Source organism: Arachis ipaensis, chromosome B3 (assembly GCF_059453495.1).
Source record: "Arachis ipaensis isolate K30076 ecotype BB chromosome B3, ASM5945349v1, whole genome shotgun sequence".
NCBI classification, from domain to species: domain Eukaryota; kingdom Viridiplantae; phylum Streptophyta; class Magnoliopsida; order Fabales; family Fabaceae; genus Arachis; species Arachis ipaensis.
In genome coordinates this window covers 8575844-8589004 of record NC_142438.1, presented here as the reverse complement: position 1 = coordinate 8589004, position 13161 = coordinate 8575844, and the positions used below count along the sequence as shown (strand labels likewise).

General features: G+C 30.6%; 1 protein-coding gene across 8 annotated transcripts; it reads left to right on the top strand.

Annotated features, from left to right (window-relative positions):
- Nucleotides 1-10143: 10143 nt before the first annotated feature.
- On the top strand, nucleotides 10144-12971 carry BZIP19 (Basic-leucine zipper (bZIP) transcription factor family protein). 8 transcript variants are annotated; one of them, XR_015907285.1, is made up of 5 exons: nucleotides 10162-10356; nucleotides 10741-11558; nucleotides 12135-12174; nucleotides 12579-12631; nucleotides 12774-12971. XR_015907285.1 is itself a non-coding variant. In XM_088508503.1 (4 exons), exons 2-3 carry the CDS (start codon nucleotides 10772-10774, stop codon nucleotides 12161-12163), a joined length of 816 nt encoding a protein of 271 aa, XP_088364629.1. In that variant the 5' UTR covers nucleotides 10162-10356; nucleotides 10741-10771; the 3' UTR covers nucleotides 12164-12174; nucleotides 12579-12733. The 8 variants fall into 8 exon arrangements, 2 of the variants coding, with proteins under 2 accessions (XP_088364628.1, XP_088364629.1); XR_015907283.1 differs by having other exon boundaries at nucleotides 12135-12262; XR_015907280.1 differs by having other exon boundaries at nucleotides 12135-12478.
- The last annotated feature ends 190 nt before the right edge of the window (nucleotides 12972-13161 follow it).

The following is a 13161-nucleotide window of genomic DNA, read 5'->3' as shown; positions in this document are numbered from 1 at the left end:
GATAATCAATCTCAATTTAAATGGGAAACAGGTTTTGATAACTATGCTTTTAAAAAAGGATTTATAAATAAAGATTCAAAATATACAAAAACATCATCAAAATACGTTCCTAAAATCCAGAAAATGGAAGGAGAAAGAATGCTCGATTTATACTGTAAAAAGAATGAAAAAGAAATTTTCGAAAACTGGTTGAATTCCTTCTTATTAGAAGCCTTTACTAATCCAAAACTTAATGAATTATCTGGAAGAGATATTTGGAATTACATAGGGTTTCATACTAAAGGAGCTATAAGAGATTATATGACATCAATAGAAAACCAAATAATAGAAGAATTAGCAACAAAAACAACAGCTTATGATAAGATATTATATATAATGATGATTCTATATAAAGAATTTTTTGGAAAAAATATTATAGATCATAAACAAGAAGTCTATAATAAAGAATATCAAGAAGCAAAAAATCATTTAGCTAACATTCAGATATATGATCTATGTAATGTGGAGTCTTATATATGTGAATATAGAATACATTATTACAAATTAAAAGAAGAAGATAAAAATCATTATCTTAGTATGTATATAACAAAACTTCCATATCCTGCTAATGAATTTATTATGGGAAGATTTATAAGAGAAATAAATAGAGGAACAATTGAAAATAATTTTGGTGGAGCAACCTCTGCAATAAGAGAGGAAATAAAAGAACGTTGTATGCAAGAAGCAACTCAAAAAAGATTTGCAAATATAATTAGAATTTGCTGTCAGGATAATGAAGAGATACCTCAAAAATATGGTCTTAATAAAAATTTTCAAAGAAAAAGAAAATATCAATTTAGAAAAAGAAAATACTATCCAAACTGGAGAAAAAAGAGGTATTTTAGAAAAAGAAATAACAATAAAAACAAAAGACAAAAAAGTGATTATTGCCCGAATAAAAAAGAAAATTGTAAGTGTTGGTATTGCCAAGAAGAAGGACACTATGCAAATGAATGTCCGAAAAAGAAGGATAAAAAGGATCTTACTAAACAAATAGAAATTGCTAATTCCTGTTTTATGGAACCATTAGAAGAATCTGATGATAACTTAGACTATATTTTTGAATATGTCTCGGAAACAGACTCAGAGACTGAGTAATAATGCTACATTTATTACTATAAAAATAACAGAAAAGTTTATAAATGCTTTCATAGATTCTGGAGCAACGCAATGCTTTGCTAGTTCAAACATAAAACTTGATTGGAAAAAATTAAAGAAACCATTAAGAGTTAGAATAGCCGACAAATCAATACATAAAATTAACCAAAAAGCAGAGATGGTTGAAATTTTTATTCAAAATTATAGGTTCATTGTTCCATCTATATATATGTTAGACTCTGGAATGGATTTTATCATAGGAAATAATTTTTTAAAGCTATATCATCCATTCATTCAAGAATTAACATATATAGTTTTAAAAGCACCACACGATTCTTCAATAAATCAAAAATCAAAACGTATAAAAATACCAACTACCACTATAGATAAGATCTTAAAATTTAAAATATTTTCTATATTAGAGACATGTTATTTAAATTTATACTTTCAGATAAACATTCCAAAAAATAGTCTTGAAATAAAGATAGAAGAACTTTTGGATGAAATTTGTGCTGAAAATTCTTTAGATGTTAAAAATACAAATAACGAATTAGTAAGTATTAAATTAAAAGATCCTACAAAAGAGATAAATGTTCCAAATAAAATTCCTTATTCCGCAAGAGATAGAGAAGAGTTTTCATTAGAATGTAGAGATCTTTTGAAAAAAGGAATTATAAGATTAAGTAAAAGTCCTCATGCGGCTCCAGCCTTTTATGTCGAAAATAATAATGAAATTAAAAGGGGAAAACGAAGAATGGTTATTAACTATAAGAAGATGAATGAAGCAACTATTGGTGATGCTCATAAACTTCCAAGAAAAGATTCTATTTTAGAAAAAATTAAAGGAGCAACTTGGTTTTCATCTCTTGATGCAAAATCAGGATATTGGCAGCTTCGTTTAGACGAAGAAACAAAAAAATTAACTGCTTTTACTTGCCCAACAAAAGAATCAACAAGTGTGTTACTCTATGAATGGAATGTATTACCATTCGGATTAAAACAAGCCCCAGGTATTTACCAAAGATTTATGGAAGAAAATCTAAAAGAGTTAAATGAATTTGTTTTAGTGTATATTGATGATATACTAATTTTTACAAAACAGGATAGAGAAGATCATCTTCAAAAATTATTAATAGTTTTAGAAAGATGTAAAGAAAAATGATTAGTTCTTAGCAAAAAGAAAGCAAGAATAGCAAAACAAGAAATAGAGTTTCTTGGATTAATTCTATCTACTCAAGGAAAGCTAAAACTTCAACCAAATGTCCTAGAAAAGGTAAATTTATTTCCTAATAAAATAGAAGATAGAAAACAATTACAAAGATTTTTAGGATGTATAAATTATATTTCTGATCAAGGATTTTTAAAGAATATAACGGAATACACTAAAAGCTTATTTCCAAAAATAAGTACTAAAAAAGAATGGAAATGGAATGAAAAAGATAGTATGCAAATTCAAAGGATTAAAGAATTATGTGAAAAACTTCCAGAACTTTATATTCCAGAAGAAAATGACTACTTAATAGTAGAAACAGATGCTTCAGACATAACCTGGTCAGGATGTCTAAAAGCTAAGAAAGCTATAAAAAGTTTGGAACAAGGAAAAGAATCACTAGATTCTAAAGATTCCCTAAAGGAATTACTTTGCAAGTATATTTCAGGGACTTTTACTCCAACAGAACAGAGATATACCACTCATGAAAAGGAAACTCTAGCAGCAATTAAATCTCTTAAGAAATGGAAAATTGATTTACTACCAAGAGAATTTACATTAAGGACAGATTCAAGCTACCTAATAGGTTTCATACGATATAATTTAAAAGTTGATTATAATCATGGACGATTGGTAAGATGGCAATTATTTTTGTTACAATATTCAATAAAAATTGAATATATTAAGGGTGACAAAAATGTTATTGCAGATACATTAACAAGAGAATGGAGTTCGTCTACAACGCATTAGATCAAGAAATTCAAAAATATGAGCAAGAGCTCGAAAAATGTAAGCATTGTCAGCAAATAAGGACACAGATCCAATCCCTCAAGAAGGCCATCGAAGCAATGAAATCAACACAACAAGCAGAAACATCAGAGTTCAGCCAGCTAAGCATGGTGGACAAATCAGGTGAAGAAAAAATTTCAGAAAATAAAACAATTGCTGAAATCATTAAAAAATCCACCCAAGATAAAAAATATTATGTAATTTATAATGGCTCCATGAAAAGAGTATATGATGCCTGGGAAAAAGCAGCACCATTCACACACCAGTCAAAGATAATTCATAAAGGAGGGTTCCTAACACTGGAAGAGGCAAAGAAATCCTTCAAGGAATATGAAGCTCTTCATCCAGAGCAAACCCTAAAAAGAGCAGATAAAGCTCCAATTTAAACCCAGAGAACAGGGATAATAAGAAACATTCCTACAAGGGCTGAAATCAAGGAAAAGAAAAGGTCTGTAGATCTAATCTCAGAGAAACCCTTAACATAGTCCTGAATTGGACTGAAGAAAAAAGGGCAATTTTGGGATATTATCCTGTTGCCAAAGAACAGCTAACAAAGCTGGTTATATTTCCAGATGCTTCCCCATCTGACACCTATCAGTTTTTCCAGTATGGATTAATTGATACAATCTTAATTTTTAATGATCTAAAAATTATTAGTGAGTTTCCTGCAGGATTCGTTGATGCAGTAAAGAGATTTAAAAATATGATTGACAATGTAAATCCAAGGGATATATCCCTAAAATTTACAAACAGTCAACCTATTTTTAATGAAGAAGAAGAATGCTTGGTTCCAGCACACCAAGTAATATTCATGTCCGTCTTCCCAGGAAATTTTCAACAAATTGATCAAATTCAAGATTTAACAATTTACAGTCATGAAGGAAGGCTAGCCAGCACATTAGCAAGGGTCTTTGAAAGAACTCAAAAAATAACGAAAGAATCTCACACAAGGATTAATTATAAAAGTAGAAATACTCTGCTTGTGTCCAGTAAAAGAAATGAAATTGAAGAAAGAGAGATGAGACTCTTAGTAGAATTTGAATCAGCATTTTACAACTTATCTGGACTTTTAGAAAAGCTCCCTGAAGAGATAAAGAGGAATCTCTGCTATTTGATAAAAGACAGAGAAGACCACAAGTGCCAGCTATGTGCCTCAGAGTTATCTGAAGAAAGCAATAATGAAACGGAATCAACTCACATGATGAAGGAAGAAGACAATACATCTGACGGTCACATGATAAAAGAAGATGACAGCACATCTGAAGCATCTCTCAACATTATTGCATAGTGACGTAAGCACTTAGGTCATAGAGCACCAATAATGTAGCTGGTGAAAGAGAACAAACAATGACGTAAGCAATGACGTCATAAGAAGGGTAAGGATGGGAATTGTCCATCAAACCCAACTATTATAAATAGGCTGCTTAGGCAATTGTAAAGGCATAAGACAATAGGAAGCAGGAGGCTAAGAGTACTCATATGCTAGGAGAGCAAGGAGGAAGCTGCCGAGGCGATTCTATAGTCTGAGGAAGAATCCCCTTAGGGAAAAATAGTTCTAAACTCCCCTCTGGAGTTAGTATCTACAATCTCCCCTCTGGAGATAAAACCCCTTATGTAAAATATACTGAATAAAGGAAGTTTTTCTCCAGAAAGGTACATCTTCATTCTAGTCTTTCAATTATGAATTATTTAGAAAGTTTAGAATTAACAGAAGAATCTGATTATTATAGATTAACTGCTTTATTAGATAATGAAAAGTAGGCTGTTCTAAAAACAGAATTAAATCTCAAATCAAATGAAAATTTTAATAAACAAAATCTTTTAAAAGAAGTTTTTAACAGAAAAAATATAATATACTATGAAAAAATTCAACTTGAAGCTCCTATAAAAATAAAATCTGCCAATGGAGAACTTGAAATAGCTTTGATAAATAATGAAGAATTGAGTAAACAGATTGAGAAAATTAAGGATCAACAAAAAAGATCTAAAATTGGATGGATTCATATTAGTACTATACAAGTCTTAATTAAATCTACATATATGAAAGGAATTAATTCACCAATAAGTTTAGCAATCTATGACAAAAGAATTACTGATGACCCAATAGATCAAATAATTGGAATTGTTCATGGAAATTTGGCAAACGTAAATGTTAAATTTAATGCCCATCTTGGATATGCTATACCTTTATCAACTGAAAATCTTGGAAGATCTGTAAGTTTGGCTTATAAATTTCATAGAAAGAATCTAATGGAACAAGATGATGAACCATTTTCAATTACATATGCAATAAATTATGCTTTAACAAATAGCCATCATAGTATAATATTTAAAAACAGAGAAAGAATTTATGTCGATGAATTATTTCAGAAAATTGTAAAAACAGAAATACCAAAATATAAAGCTATTGAAAATTCAGTTCTATTACTAAAAGAACCATCAGGAAAATTGGTTTCATCAAATTTTCAAATAAGAGAATCTAAAATTAATAGTCCCTTAAGTTTATCTAAGTTAAAGATTAAAGAAGAAGATTCTGAAATAAAAGAATTGACAAAAAAGGTCGAAAAATTAAATGAAACCCTAAGTACTAAATTATGACAATAAATAAAGAAGAAATATATGTAACTTATCAAGATAAGAAACAAGAGCTCTTTGAAAGAGAAAATCGTTTGAATTATTTGCAGTTCTCTGAAATAAATCAAAGAGCATTTAAAGCTCTAAAAATAATCTATGACAAGTTAAAAAGAGAAGTTGAAGAGTTAGAAAAATTAATAGAATCTCTAGAAAAAAGTGATGAAGCAATGATAGAATTTGCAGAAATTCTAAAATAAATAATGAAGCTTACAAAAATTGAAAGACCAGAAAATAAAATAAAAAGAAAAAAAGCGAAAAAATTAAAAAGTAAAATAAAGGAGTATAAAAAGGAATTAAATAATCTTCAGATCGAAATGGATGACCTTATAATAAAAAGGATAGAAATAAGAATAAATATAAACAAGTTGGAGTTAAACTTAAAAAATTTATAAATGCCTGGAAAACCATATTATGACTTAAAAGAATTAAAGCTGTTAAAAGAAAAAATGGAGAATGAGGTTGAAAAATTAAAAAGATATTTAGAAACAACGGAAAGTGTAGAAATAAAAGAAGTTTTTGAAGATTTGAAAAAATATATTAAAGAAAAAGACAAACAGATAAAAGATTTTATAAACAATAATTCATGAAAAAAAGAATATTATAAACTAAAACAAGATTAAAAAACTATGAAAATGAAATCAGAATTATAAATACTAGTAATAATAGAAATTTTCAATATCTTCAAATCTATACACATTATAAACATAAAAGAGTTAAAAATTGGTATCAGAGTCAAGTTAACGATTAAGGGTAACACTTTCTCTTTAAGCAACACTTTTAGTGATACGCTTTTAAACCAAATAAAAACAAAAATCTGTAAATCTGTACCAAAATGCATATGTACACTAAATAGACCCTACAAAACAAACACAATGGACAAGTGTGTATCATAGCATTGTTGTTGATTCCCTATTATTTTTGGAGGAAAAAAAGATTCCTTGATAAGCTTAACAAATACTTATATTAATCATCACTTGCAATTCTAAACAAAACAGGTAAATCGAGACATGTAAAATCCAAACTGACCACACATACTTCTAAGATTTTATTCTCGTGAAATTTGTGAGTACTAGAAAACTGTAAGTCCAAGATGAAATAGGATCGAATAAACAACGATCGTTGTCATAGATTTATAGATATTCACGTAGGGATGTCAATGGGACAGGATGGGGGCGGGGGATGCCTCTCTGCTCCCCATCTCCGTCCTCAAATTTGCTCTCCATTTTCGCCCCATTTCCCGCTGTGGGAGAATATTGCTCCCCATTCCCATTTTCTACGGGGTCCCATTCCCGCAGGGACCCATTCCCATCTACATAATAGTTCTAACTAATTATTAATTTCCATATGAATAGGGCTGCAAGTATCTATCTTATACAAAAACTGTAAGATTTTATACGAAAAGTCTAAATGACACGATGGTGACTTCTTTTGAAATAACGCAATGGAGAGACGCAACGACGAGCCAAAGGAAAAAGCAGTGGACGAGGTGGGAGACGCGACAACAGAGAAGAGAATGAACACGACGGCAGAGTTACAAAAAGGAACGCTGCAAATAGAAATTACGACGCAGTAAGGGTGATGGCACGGTGAGGTGTGACGATGCAGTGAGAAGGGTGACGAGGAGGTGGCTGTAGAGAGGTTGGATGGAGTATGGACAGTCTTAGGGATCTCTGAATTGAAGAAGGGTTATGCAAATAAGGATTATGAGTTTTGGATTTCTATATATATGTGTGTGTGAGAAATGACTAAAAAACATATATGAAAAATAAACTATTAAGGATAATTTAAGGAATTTATAAATTTCGGGGAATAGCGGGGACGGGACGGGGATCCCCGCTCGGGTCCTCGCGCTTGCTTCGGGGGAATTTTGTCCCCCATCCCCATCCCCGCAGGAAAAATTCCCCACAATCGAATTCCCATTCGGGGCAGTTCTCGCAGAAATTCCCGCGTCTCGAAAAATTTTGCCATCCCTATATCCACGCATAAGTTTCTTTTTTTTAATTATTATTTTCAATTTTGCTATCAGCCTAATTTGTAATTTCTCATGATGTGCCAATAAAATTTAGAAAGAATGTAATTGCGCTATCTATAAAGGCTGGTTCACTCTAATTTCGCTAGGTCTATCGCGAAATTGACTAAGAATTCATTCTTTTTTATCGCTAGAATTTTGTTGGTTCTGATGACAAAAATAACAGAAATTTTCTTTGTTCAATTTTATTAGAATAAAATACATCATTATAATACTATAAAATTGTGTTTAACAAGTAATAAATTTCAGCGATAAAATTACAGATACAAAGTATTTTTGTAATAAATTCAATCAAGTTCGCATCACTTGAACAGAAAAAGTATGCATATGTACTATATGCTTCTCTTCTTTCGTTTTTTTTTTTTAAGAATTTAATTTTAATACAATGTCAGTGTAAAGTAATTCTATATGTATATTTAATTACGTAATAATACATTAATAAAAATAACTTTTTTTTATATTAAGTGCGTAAATGATCATCTAAAAGAACATATATAATTGCACGATTGTATAAAAAATTTTATACTATTCATGTATCAAAATTAAACTTTTTTTATTATAAAAGCTTATTGATATAACATAAAAAATTTTGCGCATGACAGAAATTTTTAAGTATAACACATAATTTATTGATATAGTATAAAACTTTTTACACACAGTTAATAAATTTTTACACATAACTTAGACTTTTTGCACATAATATAAAAAAATTTTATATGAATATATTTTGTTGTTTGAGTTCAATGATTTAGGCATGTGGACTATAAAAATTTCGGTACTATATGCTAAAATTTATGTATTATGCACTAATATTTCTGTGTTGTGTATTAAGATGTGCGTATTTTATTAGTTGAGTGTCAATATTCTAAATTAGTTTTTAAAAAAAAAATTTGTACTGTACACTAATGTTTTTGTGCTTCGTGTTTTGTTAAATATACATAAGAGAAGAAAAAGATGATAATGATGATAATAAATGAGAATGAAGAGTAAAAAAATAGAAGAAGAAATTAAATAACAAGAAGAAGATAATGATGATAATGTTAAAAAAACGCCTAAAAGAAGAAGTAAAATGATAAAAAAAAAAAATGACGATAATGACTATGTTAAAAGAAGTGCGCTTATATGACTTGGTTAGTAAAATGAATGGCCGTGTAGGTTTATTGTTTTTTAATATATCTTGATCCAAACATAATACATTCAATAAAACCTTATTTAACCGACACTTTTTTAAGTAGAAAAGTAGTTTAAATACAACACAAAGTTAAAAAATAATATTTAATTTGATCTCTAAATTTATATACAAACTTCAATTTGATCTTTAAAATTTTAATTGTATCTATTTAGTTTTGAATTTTATAAGTATGATTCACATTAGTCTTCTGAACAATTTGTAGCAAATAAATATTAATAGAGTACTAATATAATCATACAAATACTATGTTAAATTCGTGAAAAATTATGTGTTTTGACTTTGGAGTTCAAACAACCAAAAATAATGTTATATCACTTGTTTTAAAAAAAATTAATAAACATCAAAATAAGTGATACAATATCATTTTAGACTATTTAAACACCAAAAATAAAATGGCATTGTTTTAAGAAGTTTAATATGATAATCCATTGTCTACATCACCATTCTATTAATATTTGATTGCTAAAATTTATCTCAAGAACTATTATAAATTACATTTATAAAATTTGAGGATAAAATAAAAAAAATTAAAATTTCAATAATTAAATTAAAATTAACGTATAAATTTAAAAATCAAATTAAAAGTTATCTTCAAAGTTAAATAAAAAAGAATAAAGGAAGCCATCCTATTGACAATTTTCTCAATTATTTAGTGTAGTCAAATGGATTTAATAAGCCTTTGAAAAACCAATCTGAAATACGAAATACTACTAAAATTATTAGTGATTCATTCAAAGGTGGTTGTGGAACCACAATCTGAACCCGAACATAGTTGACAAAAGTTGCTTACCTTTAAATTATTCATGTTTATATGAATATAAGAAACCCGCAATTAATAAATTACTTGCATAGAAATATATAATTATTTTATATTTATATTTACATTAAATTATATTTAATGAATAACATAATTAAAATAAATCCATATTTATAATAAAATTTTATAAATAACATAATTAAATTAAATATATATTCATAATCTAAATATAAATTAATTAACTACTAATAATTAAATATAAATATAAATACGTAATATGTAATAACTTTTTTTTTTGTATCTTTGTATACTTTCTAAAATCATTAGTCGCATAATACACAAAAAAAAAATCAAATATTTTAAAAGGAAAAATAATAAAATATATTAAAAATTTAGAAATAACAATAATAGAAGTATTCGGCTCGTGTCTCGTCTGGGATGAGAATACGTATAAATTGGAAGCGATTAGGGTCTAGGGATTTGCAAAATTGAATTCTGTGTCTCTCTCAGAAAATAGACAGAGAGAGATAGAAAGAGTGTGTGTGGGAAAGAAAGGGAAATAGAAGAAAGAGAACCACCAAAAAGAAATCGCAGAATCTCGAAACCTGGTATGTCCATTACTGCTTTTTCCCAAAATGATGTCATCTAATTAGGGTTTCCGTTTCATCCCCAAATTCTATTCAATTATGCTGCTTCTTTCTTTTCTTTTTTTTTTTTACTCTCTTCTTATCAAATGAGTATCACGTTTAATTTCCTCGGCTTTTCATTGTTGCAAGCATATTCTAATAACTGCACTAACCGCACTATTCATCGCTTTGTATTCTAAATTTTCCACTTTAAATTTGTTCCTTTGGCTGCTTTCAATGCCAATTCAGTAATTTGATTAACCTTTTGTCCCCATTTAGAATTCAACTTAGCAAAAAAGTGCTCTTTTTTGTTGTTGACGATTTGTATATGATTCTTCTCTGTTATTTGTGATTAAATATTATTAGGTTTTGTGCCATCTTTAGGGGTTCCCTTCTGATGGACGACGGGGAGCTTGATTTCTCGAACCAGGAAGTGTTCTCAAGTCCAAACATGGCTGAACTTCCAAGCAGTGGATCAATGGATAGCTTCTTTGAGGAACTCCTCAAGGACAGCCATGCTTGCACGCATACCCACACCTGTAACCCCCCTGGTCCTGATCATTCCCATACTCATACCTGCTACCATGTTCATACCAAGATTGTGCCTGCGCCGTCTGAGGAGCAAGTTGGAACTGACGACACTGCTGAGTCTGCTGAAAAGAAGTCAAAGAAGCGCCCATTGGGTAATCGGGAAGCCGTACGCAAGTACCGCGAGAAGAAGAAGGCTCGGGCTGCTTCTTTGGAGGATGAGGTTGTCAAATTGAGAGCTTTGAACCAGCACTTGATGAGGAAGTTGCAAAGCCAGGCTGCTTTGGAGGCAGAAATATCGAGGTTGAAGTGCTTGCTAGTTGACATTAGGGGCAGGATTGAAGGAGAAATTGGAACATTCCCATATCAGAAGCCAGCGGCTCCTGCTGTGAACCCGCCAGCACAGAACTTACCTGGCTCGTATGTGATGAACCCTTGTAACTTGCAGTGTGATGATCGGGTCTATTGCCTTCACCCGGGAGCAGATGGAAAGATTGCCGAAGGTGCATCACTAACTACTGAAGGATTTAATGGTTGTGAATTTGAGAATCTTCAGTGCCTAGCAAGCCAGAATCTGGCCCTTAAGGATCTACCTTCTTGTGGAGTTGGACAAACAGTGTCTAATGTGAATTCTTCTGCATCAAACAAAAGAAAAGGTAGTAGCTTATTATAGTTGCTCTAATCCTAGGATGAAATATTTGATTTATCACTTAATTCATGTTTATACTTGATTCCCATTTTAGTTACGGGTGCATGATATGGCATGCCTGTCATCTTTGAAATTTATCTTTGCGATCCACTGTTAATTATGTCTAACTGTCTAGTTTTTGCCTTGTAAAATTGCAATTTAAGACTGAAAAAGAGACCACTGGAATTGAAGGCTAGCTTACTCTCTACTTTCACCTGCTTCATGTTTTCTGTTATGGTCATAAATAGGAAGAATTTTGGAAATAAGATAGTCACACAATCTAAATTTTTAATTCTCCTTAGTTGTGCTGAATTATGGAATTATCAATGCTCTTTAACTTCTTTGAGAAAGTCACATTTAATGGAATTATTGATAATCCAAACATTTAAGTTATACGATTGTAGTGGACATCTTAGTGAAGCTACAAGTAATTTATCACACACACACACACACTCATGCATGCCACGGACGTATACAGCTGGAATGGTTATATGACTTATGCTTGCATCCATCCTTTAAATGACTGAAGTTTGTTTATTTATAGGGGGTTCTCGTGCAATGACAGCTGGCTGAAGAATAAAATGGTACTTTTTGTTGTAGCCATGTTAATATCTACTTCCAATAACTCATTACCAATCGCAACATCAGCCATCCAGAAGGTCATCTTTTAAAGTAATTTTCTCTGTTTGGCCCTCTGCTTGTGTAATGGGTTGGGATGGCTGTTCTAGTATTGGAAGATGAGTCCTAGCTCAATGTTCTGTTAGCAGAATTAGCAGTTGATCTGTAGCTGGTATAGCTTATGCAATTCAATTTGCGATCTTTTGATTATCTTTGAACTAGTTAAACTGCTATCATAAATGTTTCTCTACTGGTTCATTCTTGAATCATGTAAGTATTTGTGTTGTTGTTTGCACTGTTTAATGATCCAATATTTAAGCAGAAATTCATGATTTCTAAGTACAATAAGTTTGTTATTGCTGGATTACAGAACTTGGGGAGATGGGGTTGTGTTTCATCTTCTAGTACTCTGGATGTGTACAGGTGAGGCACCATTATCATTGTATAATACTGTAATCTTTTAAAGAACACTACTTTGTGAGACAATAAAAAATGGGTTAGTGCCTTAGTGGCATTTTTTCTTCATCTTGATTTTTCTGAATCAGTGGTTTATTTCTGTCTTAAGCATTTTGCTGGACAAATGTTGACAATGTGACTGAAGATGTCATATATGGGCTCTCCTCTTCCCCGAATCAAGCCGGACTTGTGATTTGCTTTGTGTTTGATATAAGTGGCTGTTAGCTTTGCTAATTGACACTGGCAACACTAGTGAGACATATGTACATAGGTGGAGTTGACTTAATGAGAAGTTTTATCACAGGGATCATCATGCATCATTCTCATCAACTAATCACTTGCCACATGGGAACACAGCAATGCTAAGAAACAACCACCAAGAAAATAATCAATCATATAATTAAATTAATCGTGCATGCCTCCACCCAAGGTTCCTAACATCTAAATTGAGATTTTTGTTGGAATACAAACCTAACACCATTTAAATTTATTTGAAA

Coding starts and splice junctions, on each gene's coding strand:
- BZIP19 (XM_088508502.1), top strand. CDS start 10,772: ATGGACGACGGGGAGCTTGATTTCTCGAACCAGGAAGTGTTCTCAAGT. Junction 11,559..12,134: donor TGCATCAAACAAAAGAAAAG/GTAGTAGCTTAT, acceptor GTTTATTTATAG/GGGGTTCTCGTGCAATGACA.